Source organism: Trypanosoma grayi (genome assembly GCF_000691245.1).
Source record: "Trypanosoma grayi strain ANR4 Tgr_439_V1, whole genome shotgun sequence".
Classification (NCBI taxonomy): Eukaryota; Euglenozoa; class Kinetoplastea; order Trypanosomatida; family Trypanosomatidae; genus Trypanosoma; species Trypanosoma grayi.
The window spans coordinates 1-14154 of record NW_008826058.1 but is presented as its reverse complement, the minus strand read 5'-3'; the positions used below and the strand labels follow the sequence as shown (position 1 = coordinate 14154).

The following is a 14154-nucleotide window of genomic DNA, read 5'->3' as shown; positions in this document are numbered from 1 at the left end:
CTTCTGTCCTTCATCCCTCTGCTTCGGCTTCACGCATTAACTCTCTTTTAATGGGGCGCGGCCCTTTCGAGGGGAAAATGGAATTAACACGGGGTATGGGGATTGCTTTGCTTCGAATTCACGGAAATGATTTCCTTGTTTCTAGGGATGAATTGCCGGAATGTGCGCAAAAGAAAAAGGAAATCAAGGACGCGGCCAAAACACTAAACTTCTCTGATTTGCAGAGAGTCCAGGTCCCTGCAGGACGCACCCATGCTTCATAAACGAATGAATCGCCCCGCTTTTGATTCTAATTGTGCTAGACAAGACGAAAAAGAACCGTGAACATAATTTGGAATTAGGAGCGGCAAGGGGCGGGGGAAAAGACCGTCCTGTGTGTGTGTGGTGGTGGGGGGGGGCTCTCTCCATGGACATTGGCATGAAAAAAATGATCGTATCAACCACACCGAACGCTCCGAAACGATAAAAAAAAAATTGCTTCATTCCTCCTTCTCCGACTGTGTGGCTCTTGCCAGCGCCACGAAGTGCGGCCGCTTCTTTGCGGGACGTGTTGCGCATTTGCGGAGGACCCTGCCCACGTGCGCCATCAGCTTCTCTGCAGAGGCGAAGGCAAGCAACCACAACACCAGCGCGGCGAGAAACCACAGCGCAAAAATGTCAAACTGCCCTGCGCGCAGCGGGTGCAGCTCGGACTCCAGCCCGTCGTTAAAAATGACGCAATTCTCAAGGGATGTGTTCCTGCCGAGGAGGTGATTGTACCACCGATCTTGTAGGATGTCAACGGCCCTCTTTGCACCTCCGAGAAACTTGGAGACTTGGAGAAGTCGCGCCATGTTGCCGAGTAACTGCTTCCGGCGCGATGCCTGTGTGACGAGCCGTATNGAAACTTGGAGACTTGGAGAAGTCGCGCCATGTTGCCGAGTAACTGCTTCCGGCGCGATGCCTGTGTGACGAGCCGTATTGCTCCTGACAAATCATCGGATGTAAAGTGGCTCTTGCGCCCAATGTATTTTCCAATACCCGCCTCCTCCACGCGCTGGCAAACATCAGCCTGGTCTGCTAAAAAAGGAATACCAACAATGGGCAATTGGGCCTCTAGCGCCTCATGAACGGAGGCATCGCCGCAGTGCGAAACGAACGCCACCACACGCGTGTGGCGCATGATTTTGAAAGGGGAATTGAAATAGGGACGGATGTACGTCCTCTTTGCACTCCCCCCGAAATACTTTTGCATAACGAAGTTCTTCTGCTCCTCCTTGAGCTTCCAGACGACACAAAACGGAAGCTGTTCAAGGGCCTTGGCTACATGATCAAGGTGGCTACGCTGCGGAACAGCCAGCGTGCCGAAATTAACGTAGACGGCGCCATGTGCTTTGCACTGGTCGTCAAGAAATTCGGCAAGGTCAGCTTCAAGAGGGGGTGTGCGATCCTCAGGGAAGTTTAACAACCCCAGAGGGTGAAAGTTTGGACAGAGCTCATGTGGGATATCGAAACCCCACACCGTGGGGGCCAAAACGGTGTCGTACCAACCTCCTAATTCATAGCCATTGTGGAGAGGTGGAATGCCGTGACGGGCCCGCCCAGCGTTCAGGCGCTCCAGTGACTGTGGAAACGCCACGACTGCACTCTTCAAAACATAGTTCATCAGTCGCCTCCAGGTGTCCATTCGTGCTGGCCAGCCGGTTCCCATCATGGGCAGATGGCTGGAGACGCCCAAAGGTAACATTGTCGTGAGGGGAAATAGCAGGACGAGTGGGATGCGCAGCGCCGCCGCCACAGAGCCGCCGGCGAAGGTCGACACATCACCTAGCACCATGCTCAGCGGGTGTCTGGCGTGCACCTCCTTGGCTGCACGAAGGTAGTCGTCGAGGTGTACCTCATGATGGCGGACCGACTCGTTGAAGATATCTTCGAAGGCGGGCAGAATCGTCTCCATGCGACTAATCTTCGCAAAGAAAGAGGCGCTGAACACACCATGTGAGGGGAGCGCGACGCAGTCCACCGCCCCTCCCGCCTGACGCACCATCTCACACCAATTGGGATTTTCGATGAAATACGTGACATGGTGGCCCCGCCTCGCGAACTCCTCCCCAATCACCTGCAGCGGCTTGAAGTGGCCGTGGAGGGGAATGCAGATGATCCCCACATGCAACGGTGGCGTGCCGGGCGCCCACGCTCCCAACGCAAGCCCCTCCGCCGCTGCGGCGGAAGAACCGCACAACACAACAGCCAGCACCAATAAACACCACCAGCGCATTCTCACACGCAAAAAGGCTGCCAATTTCCCGTTCCTCCCTTCGGTTGCTTCTCGGCTCCTCTCCCTTTCACCTTTGTAGACGGCGGGGGCAACACAACAAAGAAACATCAGGGGCTGAGGGGGCAAGAAGCCCACCGCTGGGCCACGCGGAACTCCACCACAAAAAAAAAAACATCACAAAAACAAACCCCATAAAACAAACAAAAAAACAATGACCGCGCGAGCAGCCAATTCGAGGGACCTCTCACTCCCATTCACACACTCACACAAGACACATTAAAACAATAAAGGAAAAAGAAAGGAAATAATAAAAAATCAAACCTTTTTCTTCAACTCCTCCAGCCATTCAGCAGCTGTTACCAGAGGCTGCGCTGGTCCACTCCCATTCCGCATTTGTTTTCCCCTTTCCTTCGCGTCAGGCACGCCAGTACATTTACACGAGGCGAGGCTAGACATGTCTCCCATTTCGCATTGGCGAAAAAAGGAGTTAATTGCCTCTTCTTTTTTGGGGTCAACTCGTGAAAGGTAAGAAATGCCGGGTCTTGCCAGGGAGCCGCTTGCTCCCAATACCTTTAAAAAATTTTTTGAGTGTGTAATCGCTATTTACTCACATCTTAGCAAGTGCCACGAGTATCATTGACGGCAGGCGAGGTGTCGTGAGCCACCGCATCGATCGCTCGGCCAAGGTCACCAAGTATATCCTCAATTTGCTCAATGCCGATGGAAAGACGAATGATGTCACGCGGGAGTGTTTGCTCCTCCAACGGTATAGATGCATGCGACAACAGACAGGGAAGCTCAACGACGGAGTTGCAGCTTCCAAAGCTCACGGTCAGCTTGAACAGCTTCAGTGCACGCACAAAGCGGTACGAGCGCTCCAGATCCCCCGTCTCCAACGAGATTACAGACCCAGGTCCTGTTGTCTGCGAGCGGTGGATCTCAAACTCCCTCTTTGTGAGACTGGAAACCTCCGGACAGAGCGTTGGGTTGATACCCGCGTAATGCAGCCGCTTTACCACATGCGTCTGTTGACTTAAGAAGAGTGCCACCGCGACGGCGTTCAATTCCTGTTTTTCCACACGTATGGCCAACGTCTTCAAGCCGCGGAGCAGCAGCCACGAGTCAAACGGACTCAGGGAATTTCCCTGGGCGTTTTGCAGAAATGCAACACGCTTCGCAAGCTGCGCGTTCTTCACACAGACGATCCCGCACATCGTGTCGCTGTGTCCACAAAGGAACTTGGTGGCGCTATGGATGACATAGTCGCACCCCAGGGAGATTGGGGTACACCGCACAGGACTCATCATGGTGTTGTCAATGGAGACCATCACCCCACAGCTGTGGGCCATCTCGCAGAGGGCTTTGATGTCCACAATCCGCACGAGCGGGTTCGTCGGACACTCAAGGTGCAACAGCTTCACCCGCTCCGTCATCTTTTCCTTTACCGCCTCCAGATTCCACGTCTCAACAAACACCACTTCAATACCCATCCGCGACGTTACTTGCGTCAGAAGCCGGTACATGCCACCATACAGGTCCGAGCTCGCCAGCACAACGCTTCCAGCCTCCAGTGTGGCGATTACCGTTTGTAGTGCCGCCATTCCAGACGCAAAGGCAAATGCGGAGTGGGCACCTTCCAACTTTGCCATCAGTGTCTCCAAGGCGGTGCGGGTGGGGTTGCCGCTGCGTGAGTAGTCGTACGGGCCAAACTCACAAATATCCGGCTGTACAAACGTTGCAGTTTGGTAGATGGGTGTGGAGGACGGGTGGTAGGGGTCATTGGGGCAGCCGTCAAATACGACAACCTGAGTGCTGGGGTGCTCCGCCGCCTTCTCAAAGTGCGGACGCATGGGGTAGGTAGGCAGCTCGACATACGGCACATCTGCACTGCGCTTAAAACGCACCGGCTGCAGCGACTGCTCCAAGTATTCACGCTCCTCCTCAAGCGCTGACAACACCGTGTGGGGGGGAACACGGGCCACGCTGATGGCGTGCATCGTCTCAAACTGTGAGACACGCTCACGGAGCATAGCATTCTCCTCCATCAGGCGAGCAATCGTCTTGTTCTTCTCTTCGACAGTGCCATCCATTGTGTAATTGGTTGTGCTTTTTTTTCTTTTGCTGGTCCTCCCAGTTAGCACGTATAACCTCAAACCAGGGAGTCTACAACGCCTCGCCTCCCCACACACCCCCAAAGAAAGCAGGGCACTGTGATGTCGCGGATTGCTACGGAACGAAAAACAAAGAGACGATACGGAAACAAAACAAGGAGAACTATCCCCGAAGGAAAGCGGAGCAGACAGCGAAAACGTCAACAACAAGGACCAAACGAAACAACAACAACAACAACAACAAAAAAGGAGGAGACTTGATTAATAAATAAATATATAAATATCGGAATAAACTTTCAAGTAAATAAACAGTGATGGACCTCCCACAGCGGGGCGCACATCTCCTCTCAGCATATTTTCGCCTGCGAGAAGTCCATTTCCGGGTGGGCCGCCATGAATTTGGCCAGCATGTCTCGCTTCTGCTGCTCCTCTGAAGTCGGAAGACCAAGCGCCTTCTGGCGTTGATCGTACATCATCTTCTCCACTGTCTGACGGGTGTCGCTGTCAAGATCATCCAACTTGGAGTTCTCTGGCACCACCTTCTGGAGGTCTATCTCCATATCCCCCGCAATAACGGTCTTCCACCATTCCATCTGGTTCTGCTTCGTGAGCGTCAAGACGACGGTGCGACCGTCCTCAATGGTCCACATGCTCTCCTCCGCCTTCACAGCCGCATACAAATCGCCATCGACGATGGGTGGCTTCCCCTTCAACCCCACACGTAGGCGATGCTGCTGCATAACAACATCCAAGTTCTTCCCTTTAGCGTTCGCAATAGGCAGCGACACTCGCACCTCCACCTCCTGCAGGCTTTGCGTAAAAGTGTAGTGCTCGTAGTCGAACCCATTGCCCGCGTTCGGCGGCAGTCCCTTCGGCTTCATCCCATCCTCATCTTCCTTGGCGTTGGCCAGCTCTTCCATCTTCTTCTCCAGCTCTTCCTTGCGCTTTGCCGCCTCCGCCGCCGCCTTGGCTGCCGCTGCCGCTGCCACTTCCTCCTCATCCTCCACTACCTCCACGCGCGAGGCAGCGGCCTTCTTCTTATCCTCCGCCAGCTTCTGCTGCAGCTTTGCCTCGGCGTGGGCTAAGTGGCGGTCAAGGGCACGCTGCACGGCGGTGCGTGCCAGGCCTGGCTGCGTGAAGAAGTCCGTTTTCCTTCCCAGGAAGGAGAAGAAGGTGTCAAGGATAGAGTCAATTCCATCATGCTGCTGGGCAATCGCCAGTAACATGGAGTCAAACCGTTCATCCGCCGTCATCTCGTGTGCAAAACCACTCTCCTTTCTTATATACCTTATCCTGTTGTGGCTAATCAGACACCCCGTGGACACCCGCACACACAAGAGGAGCCCGGAGCCGAAGAGAAAAGAAAAAGGAGAAAAGGATGTTACCAATACACATGCATACGTCTAGACACAGACAGACGCCCCCCCCACCCCCCACAAGGCACCAACACGCACATACATATCCTACACGCACTCAAACTGCAAAGCAACAACCAAAACAACGAAACAGCAGAGCGTCTGAAACAAGCAGAGTGCGAAAGTAAGAAGGATCCTTCTCGAGAAAAGAAGTGGTCCGGTGCGCGCTGATATATACCCCACTACGGCGATGTGCTCGGAGGAACAACCAGCGCGCCGCGAAACTGTGATCGCATCGCTACCAGCTGTAAGAAAGGCCAAAGAAATGGGACATCACGCTGCCGCACCCAGGGGCACAGGTGCGTCAACTGCAACTTTGTGGCCTTTTGCGAGAACACATTGCAGAGTTCAGAGGGCGCCGTCCCATCGAGAAACAGCGAGGGGAAACTGGCGTCGCTGAGAGCTACAAATGGAAGCAGTTTCATTTCCACCTCAATGGCGTTCCATAGCCCACCCAGTAGGTTCCACTCCAAACTATCCGGCCCGAACTTCTTGTAGAGCTGTGCAACAAATAACTCCAGCGACGGAGGGAGCCTGCGCCCCAGCAGCAGGCGGTACCCGATGGTCCTCACAAGCACTTTCTGAAGGCCCAGTCGCCGTAGTGTCGTCAGCTCATCCACCCTCACCCACCCACGACCCCAACCGTTCTCCATGAAGTCAACAAATGCATTTGTAACAGCGCGACTGGCGTGGAGGTAAAATTGCATGGTGGCGGAGCGGCGGATGAGGGCTCGCCACACCCCGCAAACCGAGATGGCGGCTGAGAGGGCACGCGGTGAGAGGTGCTCAAGTATGAACTCCTGCACGTCGTACGGCAGAGGAGCGATGCCACGGGCGGCGAAACGTTCGTTGCACGCAGATGGATGTAAAAAACTGGCCTCCACACTACCTGTCTCCATCTTCCGTTTGTGACGTTCTATGTGTGAAACGACAATCGCATCGTCGTTATCATCATCATCATCATCATCAACCCTGTCCCAGTCGCTGCTGCTTTCGATAGAGTGGTAGACAACGATGCCTCTCAAAAGCCTGACTGTAGTGCGTGGGTGCTGGGCCAAATCCCAGTACCACGTCGGCGCACGTACGGCGTATTCCGCGCGTGACTGCAGCCACGGCAGCATTGGGCACGCAGAGCACTGCCGCCCAGCCGCCGACCCACCGTGGCAGCGTAGCAGGGCCTTCGTCAAGTTCACGAACAAGAGGGCGGGACTCGAGTACGGAGAGACTTCCTCCCCAGCGTCGTCGCCTGAGGCCTTGAGGTACGGTGTAGTCTCCAAGAAGACGCGCAGTGACTGACGGATAGACACTGTATCTATACTGTGATCAGCGTAGAACTCTAGGAACGCGAGTAGCAACGGCGCGAGGACTTCTTCCGAAAGATGGGCGTCGAAGTCCACCATATCATCCTGCAGGTAGGCCTCAGTGTTGGAGGCAGTATCGTCTAAGTGTGGTAAGGAGGGGGAAGTCCCCGCTTCTGCCTCCACACTTGTGTCATCACCTGTTGGTGAGGTGCGCAACGTCCTTTTCATGCGTAGGAAGATTGCGAAGATGGTATTGATATGAATCATCACATCTATCAATGAAATGCTGTCTGTCGGAATGCGTCTCTTCCGCGCGGGGTGCCCATCAGTGTGCCGTGGGAGGAACTGGTAGCGCCGCAGGAAGGCAACTGAGGAATCGCTAAAGTAGCGAGGCATAAAGCCTGCCACTTTCGCAGCAGCGACGTAAGAAGAAGAGGAAGTGTCAAAAAAAAAAAAGAGAATGAGGGAAATACATTTTCAAAGAAACAAAAAAGAAAAGGCAGAATGTAGCAGATCGAATCCTGCACACCCAAACAGATACACAAACAAAGCAGCGTGACAAAGAAGGAGTCTCTGATCGTGCCCACTGTGAAGATGCTAACGGAGCATCTCCTGCTAACAATGGGAGAAGTCAACAATGTCCGTAAGCTCATGCGCTGCCCAGTTGGAGATGCGCTGCTTCACCTTGGAGGGGTCCTGCTGTTTGTAAAAGATGGGCTGCTGAAACTCCTTCACGAGGTGGTTGCGGTCCTGCATGAACTCGTGGAATGCGGAGAGACCCACCATGCCACCCGACCACGGTGTTGCACCGACCGCGTCGTTATTTCCTAAACGCACCAGCAACCGCGGGATAGCCATGCGCTGCGGATTCACGCCGTCACGTGAATGCAGAAAGCGCTCAGTAGGGTTATGTATCACGGAGTTGAGTCCGCGGAAGATAGTGCGCACCTGCACATCACTTGATCCGTAGCTCCGCACCCATGGGAGGTTGCCGCAGCGCCCTGGGGCCCATATGTTCGGGTGCCCGTACAGTTGCATCAGCGTGCTGACGCGGTAGTGGCCATCCGGCGCCTCGTGCTCAGTGAGGCTGTTGCTGCGCCCCTTCCCTGTCTGAATCGGACGTGGTGTGTCGCCGATGGTTGAGAAGACATAGTCGAACCCCTCCTCCACACCCGAGAACTCCACCGCATCGCCACTAAGCTGTGGCTCGCGCCGACCAAAGTAAACCTGGCTCACAATCGACTGCTGCGGTGCGGGCAAAAAGTGCATCTTGTCGTAACGCACCGTGAAATGCGACGGCTCTAGTGGCGGTTTGCTGAATGGCGCCAGGAGCAGTCGTGAGAAGAGCGAAGGCGATGAGGGATGTGTGTCAATGCGCTGTCCGTTTGCGTCATACGCGTCCACGTCCGTCACAGACGTACAGAGGTGCAAGCTCAGATTCTTCTGCCGCTGCAAGGTGTCAAGGGCGTACTTGCGGCTTGTCGTTGGCAGTGCGGGGATGAGCTCCGACTTGGAGTGGTACAAGTGCACCTGCAGGTCGGGCCGGTTGCACGCCAGGTCGAAAGCAAGTGAGGTGCCAACCGGCCCCCCGCCAAGTACCGCCACCTTTTTGCATGTGCCGAGGAATTCATTAAAGTGCCGCAGCTCCTGCACGCGGCCGGCGATAGTGCGCTGCTTCGTGGCAAACGGAAATGGTTTGCGTTCGCCCGGCGCAACGAAGAGAAGGTTGTACGGCACGCGGCGGCCGTCACGCAAGGTCACCGCCTCGTCGTCCACGCCGTCCACAGTGCCGGTCACCACGTTCGCCCGCTTCAGGTAGTAGCGGTGCAGGATGAGGAGGCGACGACACGCCTCCTCGTTGAGCTCGCACCACGGGTTCGCCAGAATGGGGATGATGTCGTTGGTGAGCTCGTAGTAGTTCTTTTCGTCGATTAGGGTGACATCAAACATGCTGTCGAACATGTACGCGAGCTTCGCCCCAGCATAGCCGCCACCCACAATGACGCAGCGCACAGGCACCACATCCTTGCTTGGGTCTAGGATGATATCCAGCGTCGGCGCCGATGCCGCAAGCGTCGTTGTACAAGAGCGGCACGCAGAGAGCGCACCGCCAAGGATGCCACCCGCGAAGACGCGCCAAAACATGCTGTGAACACAAGACAGGGAACGAGACGATTCAATGTATGACTAAACACACGCACTGGCCCTTATACACCCCCTTTGCGCAAGCGGGAGAGGAATAGAAAGAGAGAAAAGGAGAAAGGGTCTCTGTGTGTGAGTGCGTGATGGGTTATGTCTGCACATGCCTGCATGCATGCGTCTGAGAGACACCAGAGGCCACAGTCGCATGTATAAACAGAGCTACTTGCCGTTATCGGAGACCCCCCTCCCCCCACATCCCATTTTGTCCTCTCCTCACGGACAATAGCAACAATAGTAACAACACACCAGCCAAGCATGCGAAACAAATCGCCATGCTTGTCACTCTCGCTTCACTGTGAGAAACTGCAGAACTCTGAGTGCATCCTGCGCGGTATGCCACGCTGTGGCGTCCAGCAGCCGTGTCTGCTTCACTGCGCGGTGCAGTGCCGGCATGTCGATCTCCAACTCCACGTCGAACGAGACCTGCGGGGCGCTGATGTACGGCACGCGCACTTCCGCCCCCCACGGCCGTGAAAAGCGAGAGTGGTCGGTGAAGGAGCGCACCATTGCGATGTCCACAGCGAGCAGCGGCGTGACCCGCACCGACTTGCGCTGCCGCAGCCGCGACACGTTGGGCGTGAAGGCCTCCCACTTTGCCGGTCCCCACGCCTGCGCGTCGAGGACTCTCTCGCGCGACACCGATACGCGAAAGTCCGCCGCCCACGATGGGCAGCGCACGTCATGTGAGAAAACACGCTCCTTTTCCACCGCCGCCAGTAGGCTGCCGCTGTTGCACTCCTCATTCATCGAGTACTCGAGGCGCTCCGTTCCTGCTGTTCGCACGGAGAGGACCGTCGTGGAGCGTGGTGGCACTGACACACTCACCGCCTTGAGCGCCTCGTGCAGCGCGACAAACGTCGGCTGCGCCACACCGGCAAAGAAGAAGAACGGCGCCGTCGGCTGCGCCTCCAAGAGCGCCGGTGTCGCTGTGTGGGTGGGGAGCGGGTGGGTGTACGTGTGCCGCGACGCGGAGAAGGTGCCGAGGCGGCACTCGAACTCGACGGAGACACCAGCGGCCATCTCGCGACGGTACACAACGAGCGCACGCTTCAGCGCATCGCTGAGGACCTCCGCGAGGGGGTCGCGGTACGCTGGGATGCGGTGCAGCATGGAAATAATACTTGTGGCGGTGCAAAGACAGATTGAAAGAGAGAGCGAGAGAGTTCGTGCGTATGACGGAGGGTGTTGAACCGGTAAACTCACACCGCCAATGGTGGTGAGAGGCAGCGGTGTGCGGCGAGAGGGATCATCGATAACGACGGTGCAAGAAAAAAAAGAAAGGCGAAGGGGAATACAAGATTGATGCCAAAACAGTGATGGGTGGGGACCGCTTTCTATTCCTCCACTGGTGCAGGCGTCTCCCACATCAAGAATTCTGCGACCCCATCACGTTAATGCATTTCTATGCTGATCAAACAATGTGCGTCCCTCACTACTCGTCGGATGACGTGCTGCTCTCAAAAGACGAGCTCCCGCTGCTGAGAGGGCGCGCTGCCACTCTTGCTGCCGGCACCACAGGGCGTGGTACGCCTGTCGCCGACACCGTTACCGCATTGCTGTACGACGGACCTGCTGCAGCAACCGGCTGGGCTTGCGAAACCAGGGGGCCACCAAGGCGGTTCGTTGCGCCAACAGGCGTGGGAACAGGCACACCTGGCACGGCGGGCCGCACAGAGGGAGGGGCCGACGCCGCCACGATGCTTGCGTACGTCGGCTGCGACAAAAATTTCTCCGTCTGCAGGCGCGATACCGGTGGCGGCGACGACGACGACGACGGAGGCGCACCTGTTGCGGCAGATACGGGCACTGGTACTGGCACAGGCGCTTTCGCGGATAGCGGCACGTGACTACCCGGAGGATTGACGTTTCCCGCCACCGTTGACGCATGCACGCCGCCGTCATCACGATTGGTGTCTGAGCGAAGCCATTGTGGTACGGTCGATGCAACAGGTGGCGAATTTGCGAGTGGAGCATGTGGCTGCTTTTCCAAGTTCCACGGGAGAAGGGCGGGCCCTGGGGGGCCATACTTTGCTAGCAACGCATCACTCATCGCAGGCAAGGCGGCTGCCACAGACGGAGATGATAGCGGGGCTGATCCAGTCGTTGGAGGGGACACCGAACATACGCTCAGCGACTCTGCCGTGACAGGAAGTGGGTCGTTGGATTTGCTGAGAAAAGAGGACGTCGCGGCTGTATAAGCGGAACCCGAGGATCCCGGCACTTTGGAAGTACCACCAATAGAAGTGGAAGCGGGGGCAAGGGGAACCTGCTGCTGTGGCTGCTGTTGTGGTTGTTGCTGCGGCTGTAACGGTAGTGGTCCCGGTGCCACGGCCGCGGGGACACTGAGGGCTGATGTGGGGACCGGCGGCGCTTGCACATGTTGCTGTAGTTGTGGAGGAGATTGCACAGCGACAGGCGTAGGAATAGCAGAAGTAGGAGGTGGCGGCACCTGCATTTGCTGCTGCTGCTGCTGTGCTGGCAGCTGCAGGCCAACAGAGGCAGGGACGGACGAAGTGGGGGGCGGCGGCACCTGCACCTGCTGTTGAGGCGGCGGCGCGGCTGGCAGAAGAGGCGGTGCTGCGTTTGCCAATGCAGGCTGTTGTTGGTGTGGTGGCGGTGGCGGTGGTGGTGGCTGCTGTGGTGCAGCAACACTCCCTTGCGTCTTCTGTTGCTCAGCGGCGACACTGGCGCCTGCGCGCTCTGACGGGGAGGGAACCCCTGGCGCGGTCAGCCACGATGGGGTGCACGTCGGCGCGGTTGCTGCCGCTGTAGCAGTAGTAGTAGTGGTAGTCGTAGACCCATCCGCCGTCGCCTTTTTCGCGCTCTTCAAGTCGTGAACCGCCTTCTCCAGCTCCGCGATCTGCCGCAGCAGGGCGTTGTTAGTGGTCTCCTGCTGCCGTGACATATTGTACCGCTGCATCGCGGCAACGTCCGGCATCACGGGAATGGCGGAGATCTCCGGCGACACCACCAAAGGAGCGGCGTGGGCCTGCGGCAATCGTGCCAGCGGCTCCTCCCGCTTTGTCGGTTCGGGTGGCGCAGGCTGCTGCTGCTGTTGTTGATCTTGCGCAGTCCGTGCCCCACCCAGCGTGGCCTGCATCATCATCATCATACTCTCGCGCTGAAGAAGATCGTTACGCTCCTTCTCCCGATCAAAGAGCTTCTCCAGACGGTCCAACTTCTCTTGCAGGTGACGCACCTGCGATGTCTGCGCCTCGTACTCCGCCTGCAACACCTGCTGCTTCTGCTCTTGTGGTTGCGGAGCTGCTGCTGTTTCCGCCACCGCCGGCTTGCTGTGTCGCTTCCGCATGTGTGACTGAAGAGACTCCTGCTTCGCGTAGGCGTCTCCGCAGTGTGGACAGACGTACGGGTGTCCTGCGGTTGCTACTCCTGCTGGCCCACCAACACCACCTGCTGTCTTGGCGTACTCGTACGCCAGAAGTGTGCGCCGCTGCGCCTTCACCTCCTTGCGCAGCACCACGTTCTCCTCATGCAGCCGCTCCCGCTCCGCCTCTGAGGTGTCGCAGCGGTGCTGCATCCCCTGCACACGCTCACTGAGCTTCACGTTGATTTTTGCGAGGCACTCCTGCGAGCGCACAAGGTACTGAATCACCAGCTGGCACAACGTGAAGAGGTGCAGCGTGTGCTCCGGTGTGAACATCGCCGCCTCATCGCGTGTGACGCGTGCAAAGGCGAGATTCTCTACAACGCGCTGCAGCGTGTCGACGTTTGTGTCCTTGATCAGCCGCTGCACATCGATAGCCACCAGCACGCCCCAGTCGAGCCGCTCGTTGCCCTGCACGAACTCGAATGCGGCTGCTGCCATACTGCGAGAGGAGGAGGGGGGGGGATTCAATGCACAATGTGACACAGACGAACCCGCCGCCTGCAACTCCTGCTGCTAACTGCTGAGTGTGACAGGTGGGGAAAGAGCGGAAAAACAAAAAAGAAACAAACAAAAAACAAAACGCTGAGTAGTGCCGCCCACATGCATACAAGGGAGACGTATTCTCTGGTCCCGCCCTGTCCTGCCGCGGCACCAGTCGTGGCGCAGCAGTAGGAGCGCAGAACCAGTTCGTCTTCACCGCGTGCTCTTGTTGCCGTTCATGCTTGTTTCACCCAGCTCTCATTTTAAACGCTGTTATATACGAACTTACACACAAACACACACACACACACACACACACGGAAATACAAAAACCGCTATTCATCTTCTTCTCCCGTCCCTCTCCTGTTGCTGCCGCTTCCTCCTCTTATACCCTTCCCTGGACGCGTGGGCTGTGGTTCACGCCCGCTCCTCAGTTCGTCACAAAGGAGTAGGCGTCGGCCTCACGCTCCAGCAGTTGCCGTGTGCGGCGCGTGCCGACGATGCGGTTGAGCTCATGTGTGTCGAAGCGGCAGAAGAGCGTCAGCGCAAACGCGTTTGGTGAGTTCGCCACGAGGCGGCTAACAAGCGACATATAGAACGCGGGAAATACTGGCGGGCTGTAGAACACCATCACCTCTGCCAGCTTGACGAAGTAGCGCTTGAAGAAGTAGAAGCGCTCCGTCACGAGCAGCAGCGGCCGCTCCAGGTCGGTGAACTGCCCCAGTGCCTTGCGCTGCTGCTGCAGGGATGTGTACTCGCAGATGGCGGCGAAGGCGTCGCGGTGCTCGCGAATCATGTAGTTGCGCAGCCGCACGTAGTCAAAGTAGGACGGCACGAATATAATCGTGCGCACATCCCGCTCCACCAGCGGCGCGATCTTCTTCGCGAAGACGTCGCGCGTAAAGACGTCAAAGCGGGCGTCGTCGCAGGCCTCCGGCGACGGCCCGGGCTCGAAGCGGAGGAAGTGCTGCCGCACCGGCACCATCACCTGCGCCAGCAC

General features: G+C 57.1%; 8 protein-coding genes across 8 annotated transcripts; all 8 read right to left on the bottom strand.

Annotated features, from left to right (window-relative positions):
- Window positions 1-586: 586 nt before the first annotated feature.
- DQ04_04391070 (UDP-glucoronosyl and UDP-glucosyl transferase) lies at window positions 587-2257 on the bottom strand (the record flags this gene model as incomplete). Its single annotated transcript, XM_009313544.1, has 1 exon — window positions 587-2257. One exon carries the CDS (start codon window positions 2255-2257, stop codon window positions 587-589), a length of 1671 nt encoding a protein of 556 aa, XP_009311819.1.
- A 614-nt stretch (window positions 2258-2871) lies between these two features.
- Window positions 2872-4347, bottom strand: DQ04_04391060 (cystathionine beta-lyase-like protein; the record flags this gene model as incomplete). Its single annotated transcript, XM_009313543.1, has 1 exon — window positions 2872-4347. One exon carries the CDS (start codon window positions 4345-4347, stop codon window positions 2872-2874), a length of 1476 nt encoding a protein of 491 aa, XP_009311818.1.
- A 368-nt stretch (window positions 4348-4715) lies between these two features.
- On the bottom strand, window positions 4716-5621 carry DQ04_04391050 (nuclear distribution protein C like protein; the record flags this gene model as incomplete). Its single annotated transcript, XM_009313542.1, has 1 exon — window positions 4716-5621. One exon carries the CDS (start codon window positions 5619-5621, stop codon window positions 4716-4718), a length of 906 nt encoding a protein of 301 aa, XP_009311817.1.
- A 344-nt stretch (window positions 5622-5965) lies between these two features.
- On the bottom strand, window positions 5966-7480 carry DQ04_04391040 (hypothetical protein; the record flags this gene model as incomplete). The annotated part of the gene is made up of 1 exon (XM_009313541.1): window positions 5966-7480. One exon carries the CDS (start codon window positions 7478-7480, stop codon window positions 5966-5968), a length of 1515 nt encoding a protein of 504 aa, XP_009311816.1.
- Window positions 7481-7699: 219 nt separating this feature from the next.
- DQ04_04391030 (putative apoptosis-inducing factor A-like) lies at window positions 7700-9229 on the bottom strand (the record flags this gene model as incomplete). The annotated part of the gene is made up of 1 exon (XM_009313540.1): window positions 7700-9229. The coding sequence occupies one exon, from the start codon at window positions 9227-9229 to the stop codon at window positions 7700-7702; it is 1530 nt and encodes a 509-aa protein (XP_009311815.1).
- Window positions 9230-9565: 336 nt separating this feature from the next.
- Window positions 9566-10396, bottom strand: DQ04_04391020 (hypothetical protein; the record flags this gene model as incomplete). Its single annotated transcript, XM_009313539.1, has 1 exon — window positions 9566-10396. The coding sequence occupies one exon, from the start codon at window positions 10394-10396 to the stop codon at window positions 9566-9568; it is 831 nt and encodes a 276-aa protein (XP_009311814.1).
- A 322-nt stretch (window positions 10397-10718) lies between these two features.
- On the bottom strand, window positions 10719-13112 carry DQ04_04391010 (hypothetical protein; the record flags this gene model as incomplete). The annotated part of the gene is made up of 1 exon (XM_009313538.1): window positions 10719-13112. One exon carries the CDS (start codon window positions 13110-13112, stop codon window positions 10719-10721), a length of 2394 nt encoding a protein of 797 aa, XP_009311813.1.
- Window positions 13113-13584: 472 nt separating this feature from the next.
- DQ04_04391000 (U3 small nucleolar RNA-associated protein 25) lies at window positions 13585-14139 on the bottom strand (the record flags this gene model as incomplete). Its single annotated transcript, XM_009313537.1, has 1 exon — window positions 13585-14139. The coding sequence occupies one exon, from the start codon at window positions 14137-14139 to the stop codon at window positions 13585-13587; it is 555 nt and encodes a 184-aa protein (XP_009311812.1).
- Window positions 14140-14154: the final 15 nt, after the last annotated feature.